The 20,336-nt window shown below is 34.8% G+C and overlaps 1 protein-coding gene across 4 annotated transcripts in view; it reads right to left on the bottom strand.

Annotated features, from left to right (window-relative positions):
- Positions 1–20,336, bottom strand: part of LOC139967458 (circadian locomoter output cycles protein kaput-like) — a 49,581-nt gene that overhangs the window by 15,008 nt on the left and 14,237 nt on the right. For all 4 annotated transcript variants that reach the window (XR_011792997.1, XR_011792996.1, XM_071971303.1 and 1 more), the window contains one exon: positions 460–614. Coding sequence is in view for 2 of the 4 variants with exons in the window: in XM_071971303.1 (XP_071827404.1) it covers positions 460–614 (155 nt within the window). In the remaining 2 variants the exon portion in view is untranslated. The remainder of the gene's footprint in view (positions 1–459; positions 615–20,336) is intronic.

Here is a 20,336-nt window from a genome sequence, read left to right as displayed (position 1 = left end):
GTTTTGTAAAAGGTGACATACCCCATATATGATTTCACATCAGGATAAGTGCGATAAAGCAAACGGGGTGTGACAACCTTTTAACATACTTGATTTTTGTTTCTTATTGTTTTATGGCTTGGCTGTCAAAAATGCAGAAAAATGGAGGTAAATGTAATGCGAAAATTTGGAAAATTGTGAGTATATTAGACAATTTTAGGTCTTTACGTAAAAAGTTTCAAGAAGCACTTTCATGTCAGGAGATTAGAACTTTCAAACGTTACATCTGTACCCGACCTTGCGCATGCGTCAAACCCGACATTAAAATTAGTCCGATTCGAAACAAAATATGTACAGTAAGTAATTTCATAGGAAGGGTGCCATGTTGACTGAAATTGATCATGTCTTTACCTTTGACTTTATCATATTGGGTAAGGTTAATCACAGGGGTAAGAGAGCGATAGTGAAATATATATTTACCTCTAAGGCAAGTCTTATCTCCTTTGGGGCGTCGATGATAGCGGGTTCTGTATTAGTTAGTGGAGCACCATGGTGATTCCATTGTTGCATGAGGGGGTGATCATTAGCATTCGGCACAGTAACATCCACTGATCTTCTGTCGGATAAGCCAGCAGCTGAAAAGTGTAATAAAAACATGCATTTCACATTCTGAACATTTAAATATGAATATTCATTTCAAAGATTAAACCGTGTTCAATCTGGCAAATAACTAGAAATAACATTCCCACTTTTCAAATGTGGGCATGTTCCATTGCCAGAATAGTTCTATCCCCATTCATTCCAGATGTGGTCACGTGATCATGACGGACATAATTTCCCCTTATGTTATCAGCAACCATGAGGTATGAATGTAATAAGTTTAAAAATGTCAAAACTTTATTTTAAAAAATGGATTTATAACAATGTTTACCGCATTTTTTTTTAAATTAATATTATGACAATCTTTCTTTGATTGACAAGTTCCCACGGTGAAATAAATTATAAACTATAGGTTGCTATCGTTGAACTTTTTATACCATCTAGCGTTGCGTATGTTGCATCACTTCATAGTCATTTCAGGAAAAAGTCAAGAGAGCAGTGTATTACACATTAAACGTATAGGCTACAGCATTAACGAAACCTAGCCGGGTAAAGAGGCTATCAAAATATATAGAGGCGCAACACGATACAACCTACCGTTACATTCAGTAGGCCTAGGTTATTAGATAAATCATCTTTTTGACTTAAATGTAATAAGGTGATTTGATCATTATGACAATTGTAGACAATATAGACACCAGTGTTGGATTTTGGTCCACATCGACCACGGTTAAGAAGAACATGGATTTAATGGCACATATAAACTGTCCAGAACATTCTGTTTGTAAAGACCACGCTTAAAACGACTCAACGTTTTGGAAGACTTGCAACAATGGCACTAGATATTGCGCGGTCATCGTAGGCAGGTATTGATTGGCACTTGCCCTAGAGTTTAATCAGATAAACCGTCTTAACTTGTTGAAGAGATAACGGCGGTAAATACAGAGTTTACAGTTTGGTTAGCTAGCAATGTTTACATTGTCAATTACTGTGTGTACAGTGTTTTTTTGCTTTTTTTTTTTTGTTCCTTTACACTTGAAGAATACCCATGGACCCATGGATACAGCATGTGGTACTAAAAAGGAGTTATGAACTTATAGGCTTAGCCTTTGTTGACCGTTACTTAGGTTAATCCTTTGTTTTATCGAGATGAATTTTATGTAAGAGTGTTTCGTGTGTAAACGTATGATCATAGCCTACCATACACGATTTATATCAACGTAGAGGGTGACAAAGGTTAAAGCTTAGGCTAGTTTTGCGTTAACATATATAGTGAATAGACGTATAGGCTAGTGTATATTATTACCAATAGGATTAACCAATATTTGAACATCAACTGTAAACACATACACACACACAAATCATGTTAGACTGTTTAGGAATCACGTGATAAGATACACGTAATCAACATTTAGTATGTTTGCAAATTGCAAGTTTCAGGGTAGAGGTAATCTTAAACTACACAATGAATCAAGCCGGGTTATCCAAAGTCTGGATAATATATATATATATATATATATATATATATATATATATATATATATATATATATATATATATATATATATATATATATATATATATATATATATATATATATATATATATATATAGTTACATACACACATACATACATACATACACACATACATGCACACCCAAACACATGTTATACACATCTTCCTCTGGGACACTTATCATTTTCTTTCTCCTCTGTTGGTAAATTAACCTTAATTCTTTTCCGGAATACATACTACTTGGCAGATCATCCCTTTTTTTGACCTCCTCTAATAAAAACTGTCAATATCACGATCATTCTTGGCTAAGATTATAGACTACAGCAAGAAATTAGAAGCTTCTCCAAAGTGACGCTACCTTGTCACATTTTGAAGTAGTAATCTTTCTTACAAGGAATCTGGGCTGCAGTCTCAGTCGTATATAGCGTACATGCAGCAGGGTACAGAGCGCAAAGTCCATTCCTTTATTTTATTTACGTTTTCTTTTCTTTTCTTTTACTTTTTTCTTTCTTTCCTTTTCTTGTTGATTAAAGTAGGGCATTTTTTCGTCTGTCGTGGATAATGATCCAAGTAAAGAGACAAGTAAAGATAGATCTAATAGCTTACTCAGACCAACATACGGAATCAGATAACCACGCCTTGTCCATCAATTAGCATGACAGCTTCTATGTTTGTTCTGGTTTGTGAGGTAACAAGCACACAAATGCCTTAACCACGGATGTATCCCAGATGAAAGATATTATCAAAGTTAGTGGTTGAATTTATTAGAAGGGGAGAAAAAGAAGGGAAAAGACTATACTTCATAAAAGGCAACAAACTGACTACTACAGTATACCCTCGCACAGACTTTGTAGGTTACTTAACATCTGTTCATCTGTCGAACAAACGGCACTCGACGCAGTGCACCCAGCCAGGCAATCCTTCTTATATATATATATATATATATATATATATATATATATATATATATATATATATATATATATATATATATATATGTATATATATGTATATATATATATATATATATATATATATATATAAATATATTAAATATATACTTATTTGTACAAACACTCAATACGAACAACAAAAGGGGATCGCATACTTTTCAAATGATGCTTTGATGATTGCCGTTCCGGTATAAAGCCAGTTAATGCTTCTTGTACAATATTTCATTCTTTGTAAAGCCGATTGTAAGATAAATATTCCTATTATTTACCATAATACTTGTTTCATGTTTACCCTATATAGGCTATGCTCTTATGATACCTTTGTACCTATGTAGTCATACCCGCTATCCTTCACTTCTGAATTCCTCTTATTTTACGTTTATTTATTCATATACTCGAGCAGAAGTTACTTCAGTATGCAAGGTCAAGCTTTATAGTTGACCTTTGCATACACGAAAAGTCACTGTTACTAAAGTTCATAGCCTAGTCATGCGGTATATGCCTAAACTTTGTACGGACCTATACCCTCTACGCTTGGAATCGGAATGCATCATACGCTATATAAATATGTTCACGATGTTATGAAGTTTCATTTCAGAAGAAAGATAATCTTGCACTTTAAGCTATAAGCACTCTTTTAAAATTGTTCTTTTGACAAGTCTCGATTGAATAGGAGGTGAGGGGTTTTTGTGGGGGGGGGGTGGGGGGATTTCGAGAGGCAGTGGGCCGTGCGACTACATTCGATAGCGCAAAACCACAAGAACTGCCTAAAATCTTCCTGAAAAATGTGAATTCAATTTACAGATGTTTCTCATTCACGACAAAAAAAAATCAAACTTTTATAAGATAATATTCTACGTAAATATAAATGTTATCAAGTTGACCATTCCAACGTTTACCTAAACAAACTAACCAATCAGAGATACGTATGATGATTGCAATTTGATTGATTTCATTTAATCAAAGTCAAACACTCCCAGAATAATTTGTCAACAATCGCCTCGGATAAGGATCCTTTATGAATTCTGTTACTGAATATCTTGATGGTTTGACCTCTTAAAGCGGTATGGTCGGTTAATGAGGCCAGGCTATATATATATATATATATGTATATATATATATATATATATATATATATATATATATATATATATATATATATATATGATGTTTGTACAAACGAGTTTACAAGTATACAGAGTGCATGCATGCTCCTCCTTTACCGTATGTTTTGTGACGTTATAGATATATACATATGCGAGTAATATATATAGCTTCTTGTTTATATCCACATTAAGGAATATTTCTCATACCTAATAAGGGTTTGTATCCATTAGTGATAGGGCGTAGGGGGGAGGTGACAGGTCGGGAGGGGGAGTAAAAGACATCCAGCAGGAAACATTGCCCATAATATTAACCCCGCCCCACCGACCCGCCTCCCTCCGTGTCCCGCCTCAGCAAAATTTCTCGCCCACTCAAATATAATCGGATATTACATAAGACGGAATTGAGCACTTCACGAGAAATATTGGCGTTCGAAACGATTAATTGATATAACGAACGATATTGGGTAAGTGTTTAAAAGCAATAATAATAATTACGGTAATTTGTAATTACAAGTACGTTATAGGATAAACATACCGATTACATCGGAGAAGTAACCTAAGCTATCTGTACGTGGACAATGTGTTTTATTCCTATTACTATATAACACATATTACCCTGGAATATAGCGTTTCTTCAAACAATGTTTGGCAATTGGGCAAACGTTTGGGGGAGGAGGAGAGGTGGGGAAGGGGGGGGGGTGAGCCACGGAGGGTGAAAAGGTGATGATATTTAATTAACAAAATAGGCCTACACATCAACCTTTTTTTGTGAAGTGTCGTATTGTTAGTTATTCTTATTCATGTTGAATAAGTGATGCACATGTTGTGCATAATAATGCATGTGATTATACATGAAAAACCAAGTCTCTAATTTTTGTAACTTACATTTCCTTTGCCTGGAATAATATTGGCTGACATCAGCTTCATCAATGTTAAGACGAAACTGACAATGTTAATGAAGATGGCACCCCCCCATCCCTAAAAAAGAGGAATAATAAATAAAATATAAGATAATAATAAAAAAAATATACACAATGTCAAAAAAGTTCTCTTTCTTTTCAGAGCACACCGGTGTTGCATCTTTAAATCCTAATCTTGGCTTTCTTAAATTTTGACGCTGGTTTTTGCTTTGATAGAGTTGTCATTTCTTGACGTGGCGTCACAAGGTCATTCAAATTGTCCGACAGAAATACGAGAGGAAACTGCGTCCTCTATCGATTTCTTTTAAGAATCTGTATGCTCGTATGTGTGTGTGTGTGTGTGTGTGAGTGTGTCAGTGCTTGCTTGTGTGTGTATGTGTTTCAATCATCTTTTATTTACCATCGTCAAGTAATCACAGATATCCGAAGCCAAACAAAAACCCAGGGAAACACCGGTGTAATAACCTTAACCATAATGTTAAGCTTACCCTTACTAGTCTTGACACTGGTCTTCCTTTTTTTTTTTTTTTATAGAGAGTATGCATGTCTTTCTAAAGAACTGACGCTTCGCCACGATCCAGTTCATAATTACATTTCAAGTGCTTTTCAATGAAAATGCAATATAAGCGGCCATGCACGTGTCTATATACCCACGGTATCATTTCCTATAATCGACCCCAATAAAAGGGTATAATGATTTAAACCATTTCTTTATAATAATAATAATTAAAAAAAATCTTTTTCGTTATTGTTAAATCTAAGTACTTTAAAGGGAGCGCAAAGAGCTTGTACTTTTCAAGGAGAATGTATACGTTTCCTCCGCTTTGCGTCACTTGAGATTTCTTTTATTTTTTTTTTATTTCGCTTTCTCTCCACCCCCTTCCTTTTTCTTTTATTATTCTTTTCCGTAACGTTTGGGTAAACATTCGAGCACAATGATAAATAGGTAAGGGTCTTGATGCCGTCAATATACGAGGTGCCGACTCCTTAATGGTAGTGAACCATTTTATTGTGTCTCTTTATCAAACGATTGATTTAATTGCAATAAAATATACCGACAAGGGCTTTTATACATTGGTTAATCACCCTTTGTAAAAGGAGGTTATTGAGGCCTTAATGATACAGTAATTAGTTGTTAAAGGAGGATTTTTTCCCCTTAGTTTTTTTTTTTTGATTGGTCCATCGAATGGTACTTCAAAGAGTGTACGCCACGTCAGGCGCGTGACCGATTATTTGTTGATAGTGATTATATGATCGTAAAATATCGGTAAATAGGCTCTTAGTATACGTATATATGAGGGAAAAAACACACAACAATTGGAGACGTGTGTTTGACAAAACATTCCCATAATCAGACTAAAATATGCTAACCTTGGTTGGATCATTTTTATTTCGAGGATACTCTGAGCTAGTTTTGATATAGTTGAATAGTTGGGGGGGGGGGTGGGGAGACGGGTGGGAAGGAATTGGGGCATACGGGAATAAAGTGGTTCGCACCACTTATGTATTTTAACGCTTTCAAAAGTTATCGGAAAATATATGCATATGCTAGCATGTGTTTCAAATGATATATGTACCGGTATGCAATTCCGAAAATGTATCTTTCTTTCTTCCCGACAGAAAGAAAGACAAACTCACACATGGAGGAGGGGAGAAGTGGAGGGAGAAGAGGAGGGGGTGGGGAGGGGGATATAAATGAGCAATGAGGTATGTCATTGTTTAGGAACCCGTCATTTTTGGGGTATACACACTTGCCCTACAATAAAATATGCAAAGATCTCAACTAATATAACAGCCATTTATGACCCATCTCGGCCACCATAGTTACAAAAAAAGAAGAGAGTGGAGTGTCACATTTAAAAAAATATATATATAAATAAGGATTGCTTTTGATTTTAAATAAATATGTGAAACTCCTGATATCCACAATCATATTCCTACAATCATGTTCCATCTCGGCCACCATAGTTAAATTCACCCACCCTCCCTCCCAAATGTAGGAATTCTGCGACTTATTCGGGTCAGTGGGTCACTTTTGAACCTATACCAAAATAGAAAGCTAATGTAATTATTGTTTAGTGTTAGATCTAATATGCATAGCACTTGAGACTTGAAATGTAGGACCCGCTTTACTCGACCGAGTCAGTATCAACTCCAGGTGGTTGACAATGGAAACATTGTTGAATTTGAGAATGGAAAATATGATGAGAGAGCTCTAATGAAAACTGTGTTGCATTCTATAATCATAATTATAATAATAATAATAATAATACTAATATTGAAAAGTGTGTTCATGTCACCAAGCGCAAATAATATGCGATAGATACCCCTTCAAAAAAAAATAGTGGGGAGAGAAAAACAAATATACCAGTATTGTGGTAGTTTGGTATTTACTTTTGTATGAGGCGGCATTCAATATATACATATCTTAATTAGAAACACGAATGTGCATTTTGTTAGCATTGCCTTAGCTAATATGACCATTCTATATAATACATATATCTATAAATATATATTTATATAGTGGTACAGGTGCACAAAGTAGGACATAATGTTACCAAAATATTTAAACCACTTCATTCGTGACATCACTTCCGTATGGAAACAATAGGCTCGGATAAATACAAAGATTACAACTGAATATATATAGTTAATTTCGAACCTCTTTTTTCTTTGTGGGGGGTGGGGGTGGGGATGGGAACTTTTGCTTTTATTCCATCGTATTGTAGAATATTTGAATATTAGAATATTTCAATAAAATGCAAATATGGGTCAAACGTTTGCTACCGAATGTGAAACATTTTTTCTTTGTATAACATCTTTTCTTGTGAAATAATTTTTTTCTTTCATTTTTTTTTCTGTACGTTTGTGTCTCATTTACTACCTCATTGTCTGGGAATGACTGTGAGATCTTCAACACTCTGATTTCCAAAGAATGAAAATTCACTCTTTCAGATTGCCAGATATGATCACTCTACTGAGGTGTGAATTCCGCTGCTTGACAAAAGTGAAATCCTACAAAATTTCGTTCCAAATAGAGAGGTATTTACGGGTGAAGCAAAGGTATATCTGTGTGTGGTAGGGGGAGGAGGGGGTGGGTGGGGCAGGAGGTTCAACATTCCCTCGACTGATTTAGGTCGGGAACTGAACCTCCATGGAAGGGCCGGAGACGAATCAATGAGGCCTGGTGTCATTTTAGCCGACTCTCATGTAGGGGATCTTGGTAACCCCCCCCCCCACCCACCCTCAGAAAAGAATCAAAATGATAAATTCTGAGGCATATTCAAAAGTCACAATAATAAATTAATCATAAAATAATAATAATAAATTCAAAATTCTCCCTGACTGGTTTAGGTAAGGGCCTGAACAGTTATGGGAGGGCCAGAGGCGATTCAATGATTTTAAAAAGGCGAACTTTTTTTCTCTTTAAAAACTGGTTGAGGAGGGGAAGGGGAATTAAGGGGCACGAGATCCCTCGGCGACTCCTTCGCCACTGAAACCACTTCCGGTAAATCCCCACCCCTGACCCCACTACCTTTTCAACCAAACTCCTTTTCAAAATGTAGAGCAAAACCAAGAACATGGTAACTTGTGATGCTGTCAAAATTTCCAAATGCGTTCCGTACAAAACTTCGTCTCTTAAACAACAAGAAGAAGATCAATTTGGGTACGTGATTTCGTGTTAATTAATCAAATTTCAGTCCTGTTTATAGTTAAATCATGCATACCCTAATACGTATGTATTATTCACAATTTTGTCAATGAGAACACCCGGCTATATATCTGTATGTTACCCTTATTATGCAAATTTGTTTTACAAGCTACTGTTTTGTAAATCAGGAAGACCTAATGGACCTTCTTTATTTATTTTTTTCCCTTCTTGTTTAGCGGTTTTTTAGTTTTATGTTTTATTCTTGGAACGCCATTAGGCAAAACACTATGTCCAACCATATAGGTTTTCTCACGAGAAAAAAAAAAGCCACAGAGATACTTTGTAATTCAGGAAATTTGTCACGCGTTAATGCAATGTAACTGTAATTTAGAGAAAATTAGTCAAAGTGAATTAAAAAGAAAAAAGAAGAGGTATTTTTGTTCACGGATAATTTAACTTACTCTTCTGCTGGTTTCCGTAATACATTTTGAGAGGAAGAAGCCTCGCTTCAGGGTGACCATTGTTTCATTAAGTTCACGAGATGATACTAACCAAGACATCGAATCTTGATTTCAAAAGTTGAATTGACAGGCGGAATTCCAGCCTCCCCCGGCTTTATACTAGAATACCACCTCGGGGCACATACGTTTCATAAATAACACTAAATTAGAAAACTCTTTATTTTTGTCTTCCTTTCTCTATTTCTTTTTTTTTTGTCTTTTCTTTTTCACTGTCGAGACATCGAAATATGCTCTCTCCGTTTTTATGATGATTTTGTTCTATTCAACTTTTTATTTTTTTTCTGTTTTCTTTTTTGTAGAATAAAGTATCACACCGCCGGCCAAAACCAAGCTCATATAATGAAGAATTTAATCAAAGTCTCTTTTATCGTATTTATTGTGAAACAAATGATAGCAAGATGAGCCATCCTTGAATATTTATTCGCCTCGATTCATGAACTAATAGAGATAAAAAGTCAAAAGCAACATTTTTTTCCCTTTCTGATTTTGCCTTTTTTTTTTTGATATCTCATATTATACGCAACGTCGTTGGGAACGAACAAGATTTCTTAATTAATTTTTTTTTTGGCTTTTGCTTCTTCTTACAGAGAAAACTCCCGCGAAAATAACCGGCTCTAAGTTTTTCTTTCTGTTTTTTCCTTCTCTATAGCCGTAGAGAAAACATTGGTTGAGTATAGAATCTTCATAGTTTGGGCTATATAGCCTAACCACAATAGTAGGCGTTCATCGTTATTTAGGAGCGATCATATTAAAACCCAATTTTAAAGGGATAGCGTCATCAGAAAATTCCATTGTTAATCTTAATCATAAATGCATAAAGTTAAAGGAACGGGGAACCATTCAAATATCAAGAGCGATAACACACCTCATAGCATCACACAGTATAAAAATGTATCCGATAGCATCGCACATCCTATAGTCACTTCACACAATCCCATAACATCACACGTTTCATCACTTATCACATCCCATCATATCACACATCCCACAGCATAAAAAAAAATCGATAGAGCATCGCACATCCTATCACTTCCCTCAGTCCCATAAAATCACACATTTCATCACTTAACACATCCCATTGTATCACAGCAAATCCCATTACATCCCATGTCATCACATACCACCACATCACATCCAGTCACTTCCATTTTCATCACATACCATCCCATCCCATACCGTCACATGACACTGCGTACTGTATATCTAAAGGTCTAAGTTATAATGGGATTGGTCAATAGAAGATGTGATACTTGTATGGGATGAGACATTGCTACAGATTAACTGCTATAGTTTGTCTGACACGGTAGGCAAAGTTTGAAACCAAAATATTGCTGCCACCAAATCATGGAATAGTCTCCATATAGTATAATCGGCACGTTTATGTTTATTTACCCTATACAACTTTTTAAATTTTTATTATTTGGACGAAGAAAAATGCTCTAGAACTGATGAAATTATCAATAGAAAAAAAAGGAAAAAAAGTAAAATATATATGCACATGTGACAATAACACAAACCTTACATTTAACTTATTTGTTACAAATTTTATTAATAAAAGTTATCATGCTATCGGAAAATAAGCTGTCAGGGATATATACTTTTCTTGTATTTTCATTTTATATTTTGATTTAAATGAACGTATTGGACTAAATCTGGGATATGCTCACTATGCCAGACGGGTTGTGAGGTTCTGAGGTACGTGGTTGTGTTGGGGCAAGGGATGTCTCATTAGTGTATGTATGTATGTGTGTCTGTGTGTTTGTGTAACATATATTTCCTTGTATTTAGTTACCGTTATCTAGAGAACTTCAATCGCACAAGCTTAATATTTTATTACTTCCAATTGAAGTATTTTATGAATTTGTTTTTACAAACTTTCCAACTCACCTTGCACCTAATTATTCTAGTTTTTTCCCCAGCCCCCTCCCCTCCCCCATTTATTTTTGCTTACAAAGCTTTTTCCCTCCTTTTTAATCCTACAATGAACAAGATTTTTGTTTTGTAAATTTTCATCAAAACAAGGCAAAGGCCTTGATACACTAAACTTGACCTACTATAACCCTTCAAATAATTATAAAAAAGAGTGTCATATTTATAATATCATTTCTAAACTATTATCAAAGTTAACTAAACTTATATTTTACACCTGAATAATATGAGCAAAGTATTATTTTTTTTTGCCCCTTCTTTCTATATCGTCTTTTTTTTCGGCGAAATAAGAACCAGTTCAAAGGGTAAACCTTTTCGGCAATTATAATAACGAACGCCGTCAAAAAAAAAAGAATATATATATATATATATAAAAGAAGTCAGCCAATGGCATAACACGACATTGGACTCCAACCAATGATGGCGGATTTACGGAAACGGTCAGTCACCGCCGAAAACAGTCGGAAAAACATCCGAGGCAGCCTTTGACGGCGTCGTACCCCTCCAGGGTGCAAAGCTGCAGTCAAAGGACACTCCCGGTCAAACAAGAACAAACTTGCTCAGGTGATGTGTCTATATGAAACACTTCAACAAAATATGTATTTTTTCTTTTGGTGTGTTAATTTAAAGAGTAAGATTCTCAAAAACGTTGAAATACAAATAAAAATTAGTTATACCAAAAGGATTGAAATTATTCAGTTTGACGTTGAGGACGACGTTTTTTTTCTTGCAAAACACTGTGTACGTATACCGCTATCCACCTGGTTACGTTTGAGCCATAGAAGGTAATAAGTGTTAACATTTTAAAGTTATATTTTAACATATCTACAAAAATTATGAACGAAATTGATACCGAAATGTGTGAAACTTTGGTGTTTAAATTTTCTTTATAAGATCTCGTTTTATTTCGTGGTTTTTATTTCTATTCTCGAAGCAGCTTTGTTTTAGGTTATCCTCTTAAAATTCTTCATTTATATCGTTTGTCCTCTTCTTTCTTGTTTTTTTTAAAATATTTTTTATTAAAGTATTTTGTGTCTTCAAAATATTTTTTTTTCTGTGTTTATATCATTGTTTTTTAACAGTTTATCAACAAAATTATGTAAGTTTTTTAAAATGTTTTCATCTATCAAGAATATTAAATTAACCAATAAAGATGTGGGGAAAAATATATTACAACCTCGTTGACCAATGTTAATTCGGAATGTGGTCAATACACCACAATTAATCGTGAGTAAACCGCAGACTCAAACCACATGCATATATACCCTCTTTAAAGTTACGGTAGCCTTGAAGTAGTTCATTCAAGGTCACATTTTACTTTACGTCTGTCAAATATTGCCCTTCAATTAAAGCAAGATAAATTTTTCATTATTTGACTTTTTTTCATTAAAAAACAAAATCAGGTCATCTCGTTTTCGTTTTGTAAAAGAAGACTATGAACTTCGATTTTGTTAAAAAAAAATTGTCTATCAATCTCTTTGCTATGTTTTAATTAAAATGAAAAAAAAAATTGAAAAAAGTATTTATATAACTTCATTAAGTGGGTTAGCTCACCACAGATTAATTTTTTTTTCTGACATCAGTACACGTAACGTTGTGTGTTGTTTATGAGTGAGGGGAGTTTAGGAAGGACGGGGAGGGGAGGGACTTGGAATTCGTTTATGTGAACGATAACTCACAGAAATCAAAGGGAAAACAATAGGCTATTGTAAATTAAAAGAAACTTATTATTTGATAAACAATAAACTATTGTACAATTGCAAGTAACAAAACAAAAACATGATCGTTACGCATTAAGTCTAAATAAAAGTAATATAGGGGTTGTTTTTTTAAAAACAATTTGATATAGATACATGATCTATACACTCATAACACTCATCGACAATATATATATATATATATATATATATATATATATATATATATATATATATATATATATATATATTTATATATATAAGACATGAAAAGAATGTAGCTAATTTGTTCCACCTTTTGAATCTATAATTATGTAGTTACAACTCTTCCATTTTTCATTCTTCGCCTAATTTATATATATATATATATATATCTTTTTGTTTGTAATGTCGCAAAATAACAATCGTTCAGAAAATCTAACAGTAAATGCTTGGCCTTAAAAGTTTCCTCGAACAGAACAAAATCCACCGCTTACAATTGAAATCGAAATGTGTTTGCTTGTGACATTCCAAGCATCAAAGAGTAGATGACAGAGACAGACAGAAAGATAAAGAGAGAGAAAGAAACAGAGAAATATGAGGGGGAAGATAAGAAATGAAGATTTAGAAAGGAGATGGAAGGAAGAGGGAAACCCGCTGATATACTTAAAACTATCGCGGTTTATGAATATACTTCCGATCGTGTCATTATAAATATGTATGGTATATAATCGATACGGAAATACTCTTAGCGGCCTGGACGAGAAATAAAAGGTAAGATGGCGAGGAATGGAAAAGGGAAGCTTAAAAAGAACTACTTTTAAAGACTGACTAAGTGATTCAGAATAACCTTCCAAATAAGGTATGGCTTTTAGTAAAGAAAACTGAAAGGCGGCTAATAGACAGGCTATGTGCTTTATCTGTGAATTGTTAACTGGTATTGTTCTTATGATCGATCGCAAATGTAGGGAAGACAATAGATATGATAACAATGGATGCAATATATAGGCTTGCAAGCTTAATGGTGAATTTGAGGATGAAATTTGAACTGGCTTCAAGCTGGTGCCATGCATCTGAACTGAATAGTCTTGAACAAAACAGCGAAGGACTGAAGTAAGGAAAAGGGTATTGACGACAAAAGTGATATGAAAAAAAGGGAGAAAAAATGAAAGAAATAAAAAGAATCGGAAGAGACAAATGGATACTTGAAAATTGATGGAATTAGTAGAGAGGAAGCCAAGGTTGTGAAATACGTAATGTGTAGGCCTACGTCATCATAACGATAAACGAGAATGATATAGACCAATATTAGTATAGACCTATACTATATAGTACAAATATACGAATAAAGGTTTCTCCTTATAATATGCAAATGAGATTCTTTGTTCTGCTAATTAATCATAATTTTACACGCACCGTCACTCAATAATGTTGCAAGTCTTGCTTAACCTGTACACATATTCTAATTAAACATTAAACCTGGTCGAAATTACGTGTTGCGTGACGAGGAATGTTAAATCATTAACAGCTGAAATGTAACGGAACGGCTGTATATACTGTAGCTTACAATGATATATATATATATATATATATATATATATATATATATATATATATATATATATATATATGTATATGTATATATATAGGCCTATATAGATATTATTTTTTTTTAGTTTTCATTTTTTAGTTTCGACAGTATGTTTTTTATCCTCTCGCAAGATACAAAAAAAAGGAGACAAAACAAAAAACAGTCAAAAAAGAAAAAGAAAGGGGGGATTCCGAATTTTCACTTTACAAAACAATAGGTACTTCACTGATCGCTTTTCGAAGGTGTATAAGTGTACAAAAGCCTATTACGTTTACAATCAAATATTGAACTAATAGCCTTTGTTGTGAACATAGTAATGACTTTGATTGATCGATGAAAATAGCTATTCTGTATCTATGAATGAAAAAAAAATGAAAAAAATGTTAAACAGATTGCGTGCTACGAATATGAAAGCATTCAAAATAGATAGTGATGTAACGCACGAGCCGTAAGCAACATGGTCTTAGTTTGCTGCGCAGTGTTAATTGTATTATGGGCTCGATATTTAACTCGAAATGACACATGCATGTTAAGATATTCCTCGCTATAGTGCAGAACCTAATACATTGCTCATTTGAGTCATTCATTCATTTTCTTCACAATGACAATATAAGAAAGGTGATAAACATACAGTTTAATAATTGCTCAAAGAAATTCATTGAACAGTATTGTTTGTGGAGAAGAAAGGACGTCGCTATAGTCGCTAGTACAAGGGCAAGTTTGAACAAGTAAGTTTCATACAGAAAATGGTACGGAACGCCATTTGTGTCACAATGTCACGATATAATATCGTTATATATATATAGCCTATGTGAGGAAAGAGAGTTTCAGCCAGTTACAGGTTAACGTCAGTCAACATGCTATATATTCAAAACAATATGTTATGTTTCAGGTATCAGCATATCAGAAATGAAATCTCAAAATGTTACAATTCAATATCAGTTTATTTTATTCAATTTATCTGAGAAATCTGAGAAACGTTGGACTATTGGTTGAACCTATCGGCGATAAATTATAAGTGTTGATATTCCCCCCCAAACAAGCTGATATCTCCCCCCCCCCCCTACACAGATGGCGTTCCTTACAATGGAGAAAACAAAATGTCGGTTTAAGGTGTGCAAGTTCGCCCCACCTCTTGTAGATTAGCATAAGTATATATTACATATCCTTCTATTCTACTTATTAGGGCGTCTGCATAATGTTGGAGGAGGAGGGGGGGGGGAGGAGCAGAGGAAGCAATAGGGATGGGGGATTTTAATCTACGCGCTCTTGAGGACTTCACAAACAGGATAGCTACCACAACCAAGCGCACATGTCATTTTATTTACAAGTTACCCTGCATTGATACATCTGCGTGAAGAGTGGCAATTGAGATGAAGTGCCCCGTCCACGGACACTAATGTAATTATCCGGCCATCAGGACTCGAACCCCGACTAACCCTAATATAGGCTCATTGCATTAAACACGCACTTGACCATAACCCTATATACGGCTACGACGCACCCGTGCTATACCCTTGTTTACAGAATATAAAGCCACTTTAGACTCGAGTGTCAATTCACATATTCAATTTGTTTTAGGAGGAATAATCTTTACCGACTGAACTCGGGAAATTAAACATAAGTTTACAAATACCTGGAATGACTGATAAACGATCATTTGTAAAATAAAACAAATGATTTTTTAATCCCTTTATTACGCCACTCTGAAGCTAATGGTCAATGACGACCCTATAGGAAAAGATAAAGATAAAAGAATCGATCAAACAATGGATCGATCAATAAGAACAATAACAATGAATTTTAAGTTGCTGAGGTACGACAACGATATACTAAAATCAGTTCCATCATCTACGCGTGGCCTACATACTTTAACACTATAATTTTCCTTTTTCCTCCAAGGCAAAAGAAATTAAAGAACTGTGATACGTTTTGAACTCAAGCTCGCACCGGTAAAGCGTGAATTGCTGTTATTTCCGAAAACAACCGGTTCTTATTTCCTAAAATTTACCTTATAATCATGTTACATTTTCATTTCTTCTAAATAATTTGGAACAAGTTACGATAGTGCGCGAAAGCGTCATGCTGCATGCAAAGAACTTTTGTCTTGTATCTAGATTCCAATTCAGTGGCGTAGGAAGGTACTTTTGAGTGGGGGGGGGCGGGGGCTGAAGACTGATGGCCGGCCTGGGGGAGGGGTTTAAGGGGAGGGGGTGTCCCCCTCCCCTTTGGACTTTTTTTGCATTTCCAGGTGGCCTCAGATGAAATTTGGTGCAATATAGCACACTTCAACACCCACTCCATTTTGTAAATAATTTTGCATTTTCACCTGGCCTTAGATGCAATTTGGTGCTCCAGATGAGATTTTTTTCTCATTTGGAAATGAAAAAGGGGTTTTCTGACTTGCGAAGCGGAGAGGGGGGAGGGGGCGGAATGATACTTCCGCCCCCATGTTTTTCACTGGGGGGCTGGCGCCCCCCAGCCCCCGGTTCCTACGAACTTGTTCCAATTCTCACGTGACAATATATATTCTAATAATCACATGTTGTTTATAATGTATCTAAATTATTGCCAGGTGTATTATCTGACACACCTACTGTATTATCTTTGTTACAAATATCAGACATTCATACAGGCCAAAAATAATAGTAATAGTAATATTAATAAAAACAACAACAATAATAACAACAATAATCATAATAAAACCTAGAATGTCATATAAAAACAGGTTTTCCAACTGTTCAAACACATTTCACTTTAAAGAACACTTGAAATTTGCCATAATTGTATTTATAAAAGTGTTTAAGTTATATATTAGTTTTATTTCTCTTTTGTTCAATTTATGAGCTCATTTTCATGACCATCTTATAAATAAAAGGTTTTATTAATGGATGACTCTTCAAACCAGGTGGTCAGAAGAGATTTGATCTTATGTCATTTATGTCATTTTATAGCTAATATAATAAAAATAAAAAAGACAAAAATCTCAAGAGCACTTTGATTGTCAACGATATTAGCCACATATCGATCGGCTCGTTATTTTGCTAGGCATTTCAAAATGACGTTTATCTTTCGTCAATCGCTCAAGCTTTTTTCCTTCCCTCGTAAAATTGAATCTCGACAATGACTTCGGTCTAGCATAAAGAAAGGGCCCAAAGGTAAGTACACTATAATGCTCAAAGACTTCATGTATTGATCCTACGGTCGAAATTTATTGTGTTGTTTTATGACTAGATGTTATGAAATAGGCCTGTTGAGTTAGTCACGCGAATTGGTATATGAATTTGAGAAAATAGAGAATATATATGTTGAACTAAAAACTAAGAGAAAAAGATCAGGTTTGTAGACACTCATTGGGTATTCTTTTGTGATTATATATATGTATATGTATATATATATATATATATATATATATATATATATATATATATAATCTTAACAAAAGACATATATAATAAATAACTAAACATACAAAAGAATACCCAGTGAATGTATATATAAATTTGAAATATGTTTGAACTTGGAATGGAGGCTAGGACACAATCTTTACGAGGAGCAAAAGTGGGAGATATATAGAGAGAAAAGGAAAATAACAGCAAACAAGATCAAATTCACATAGGACTGAGATATTGATAAATAAAGAGTCAAAAGTAGGTCGTGGAATATTATGACACTGCTATGGTTCGGTCATAACTAACTGCCTGTATCTATGGATGCATAGATATCTATATATATATATATATATATATATATATATACATATATATATATATATGTATACCTTTCCGCCGTGGCGTCGGTTGCCGTATACCACCACATCACATGCAATGCCGTCGAAAGCTTACTTTGTCGTTCGTCGTCGTCGTCGACGACGACGACTATACATCTACTGAACTTAACTTATTTCCCCCATTAACAAACCGCCCGGGGATCTAAACTCATCCCACAATCATAAGCAGCTCATTTATACTTGTTCTTTGTAAATTTCACCTTCCTTAACTGGTATGATGTGTAAGAGAGAGACTGAGAGGCAGAGATGGAGATAGAGAGAAAGAAAGAAAGAAAGAAAGAAGAGAGATGGAGAGCAAAAAAAAAAAAAAAAAAATCTTGAGATTCATAACATAATGATTGGTGATTATACCGCTTATAAGTGCGTCACTTATCCATCCTTGTCAAGATAATCGGTAATTTACTCAGTGGAGTGCCCTAGGGCAGGGGATCCTTATTGTGGTTAGCGAGAGAGCAGAATAAACCATGCTCTCCCTCATGCCACATACATGCTGATAAGTCTTGCTAGTCTTAATGTCTTCCGGTAGCCGACAAAGCCTTCTTCGGAGTTTCCGTATTCCATAGGCAAAGCGGAGAGGTTTTTCCTTCTTTTTTCTGTCGCAGGCCTGCCTGTTATATGTTAGTCGACGGTGTCTCATTTGAGGGGTACCCATAACCAAGCGACGAAAAGGAAGGTAAAAAACAAAAAACGAAAAACGAAAAATCTCCTTTGTGCAACAGAATTACTTATAATAAACGCCTTTGGAACGCCAAAAGTAAAAATTAATAATAATAATAATAATGCACAGAGAGAGGGAGAGAGAGAGGGAGAGAAGGGGACATAAACTGATTAATAAGTTAACAAGTTAAAAATTTGAAATAACGGACTGTTTAAAATGTTTCCATTGTTAACAGACTTGAATTTGCTTTTTGTACAGTGTCAAAATGAAAATGTGCCACTTTGATTGTGTTTATAGATATATGCAACGAAAAGTTAGCTATAACATATCGCTGGTACAATAGTAGAAACGAACCGCATTTCTTTAGTTTTCTGAAAGCTGTATCGCTTTTCCAATCGATGTTTCCATTGAAAACTTTATTTTAATATTTTATAAGCAAGTTTGCGAAAAAAAAATCTCTCCCCCCCCAATACATATTAAGAATAGGATAAGCAAAGCTCATTAACCAAAGTGACTGAAGTTGCTAGTCTAACAGACTGACAATTAGGTCAGATCCTCAAGTGCAACACAAACAAAACGTAGACAGAAGACATCATGGCCTCAGATAACATGAGGGTGAAGATCTTCACGTACAAAGAAATATTGAAACACGCACTTTATTACTGGTTAACTTTCTTTGATAATTTTGGACAATTAAACATCATCACTAAACTCTACTGAACTATACCCCAAATCATCCTTTCACTTTTTGTGAGGATGTAAAGATTGGATAGTGAAAACATGAGGAATGGACGGGGAGGGTCTGGGGTTGGGGGGGGGGTGGCGTCAGTTTCTTCTAAAGAAGTATTTTCTAAAGACTAATTGTTACCCTTCAACAGGCCTGACGAGAGGGGGGTCATGGGAGTACAGCCCTGGTCCCGATGACAATTATCGGCTGGGGGACCCGTGGAAATGTGGAATAAAGATATAAACATCTCATTTTTTTGATATTCTGATTTTTTAAGCACTTATAAAGGCTTCGAAAAGAGGGGCCCGGGGTGACATCATTGTCCCCCGGGGATGACATCATCTATTTGATACAAAGTTCCCATTTGATACAAAACTATGACAATTTCAATCAGAAATATCTCGAAAACGACTTGTAGTATATGAATGGAATGCAAGGTTCACCAAGATATAGTCCTACTAAGATTTACTTTCTTTGGTGTATTTATTTATTATTATTATTTTATTTTGCATTGTGGTATAAAGAATTCCGAGTTTATTGCTGGATAGGCTATTAGCCCTTACTAATCCCCCCATGCCATACTTGAGCGCCTAACCATGGAAAGACATGGAAGATTGTACAGTACGAACGCTATAAAACAGATGTCTCATTGATAGCCTAAAATAGTGCACGCAATTAACTCAAAGTATTGTAAAAGCCCAATCAGTTAATGACATG

This window comes from Apostichopus japonicus, chromosome 5 (genome assembly GCF_037975245.1).
Source record: "Apostichopus japonicus isolate 1M-3 chromosome 5, ASM3797524v1, whole genome shotgun sequence".
Classification (NCBI taxonomy): domain Eukaryota; kingdom Metazoa; phylum Echinodermata; class Holothuroidea; order Aspidochirotida; family Stichopodidae; genus Apostichopus; species Apostichopus japonicus.
The sequence above is the reverse complement of the archived record's forward strand: the minus strand, read 5'-3'. Positions and strand labels throughout refer to the sequence as shown.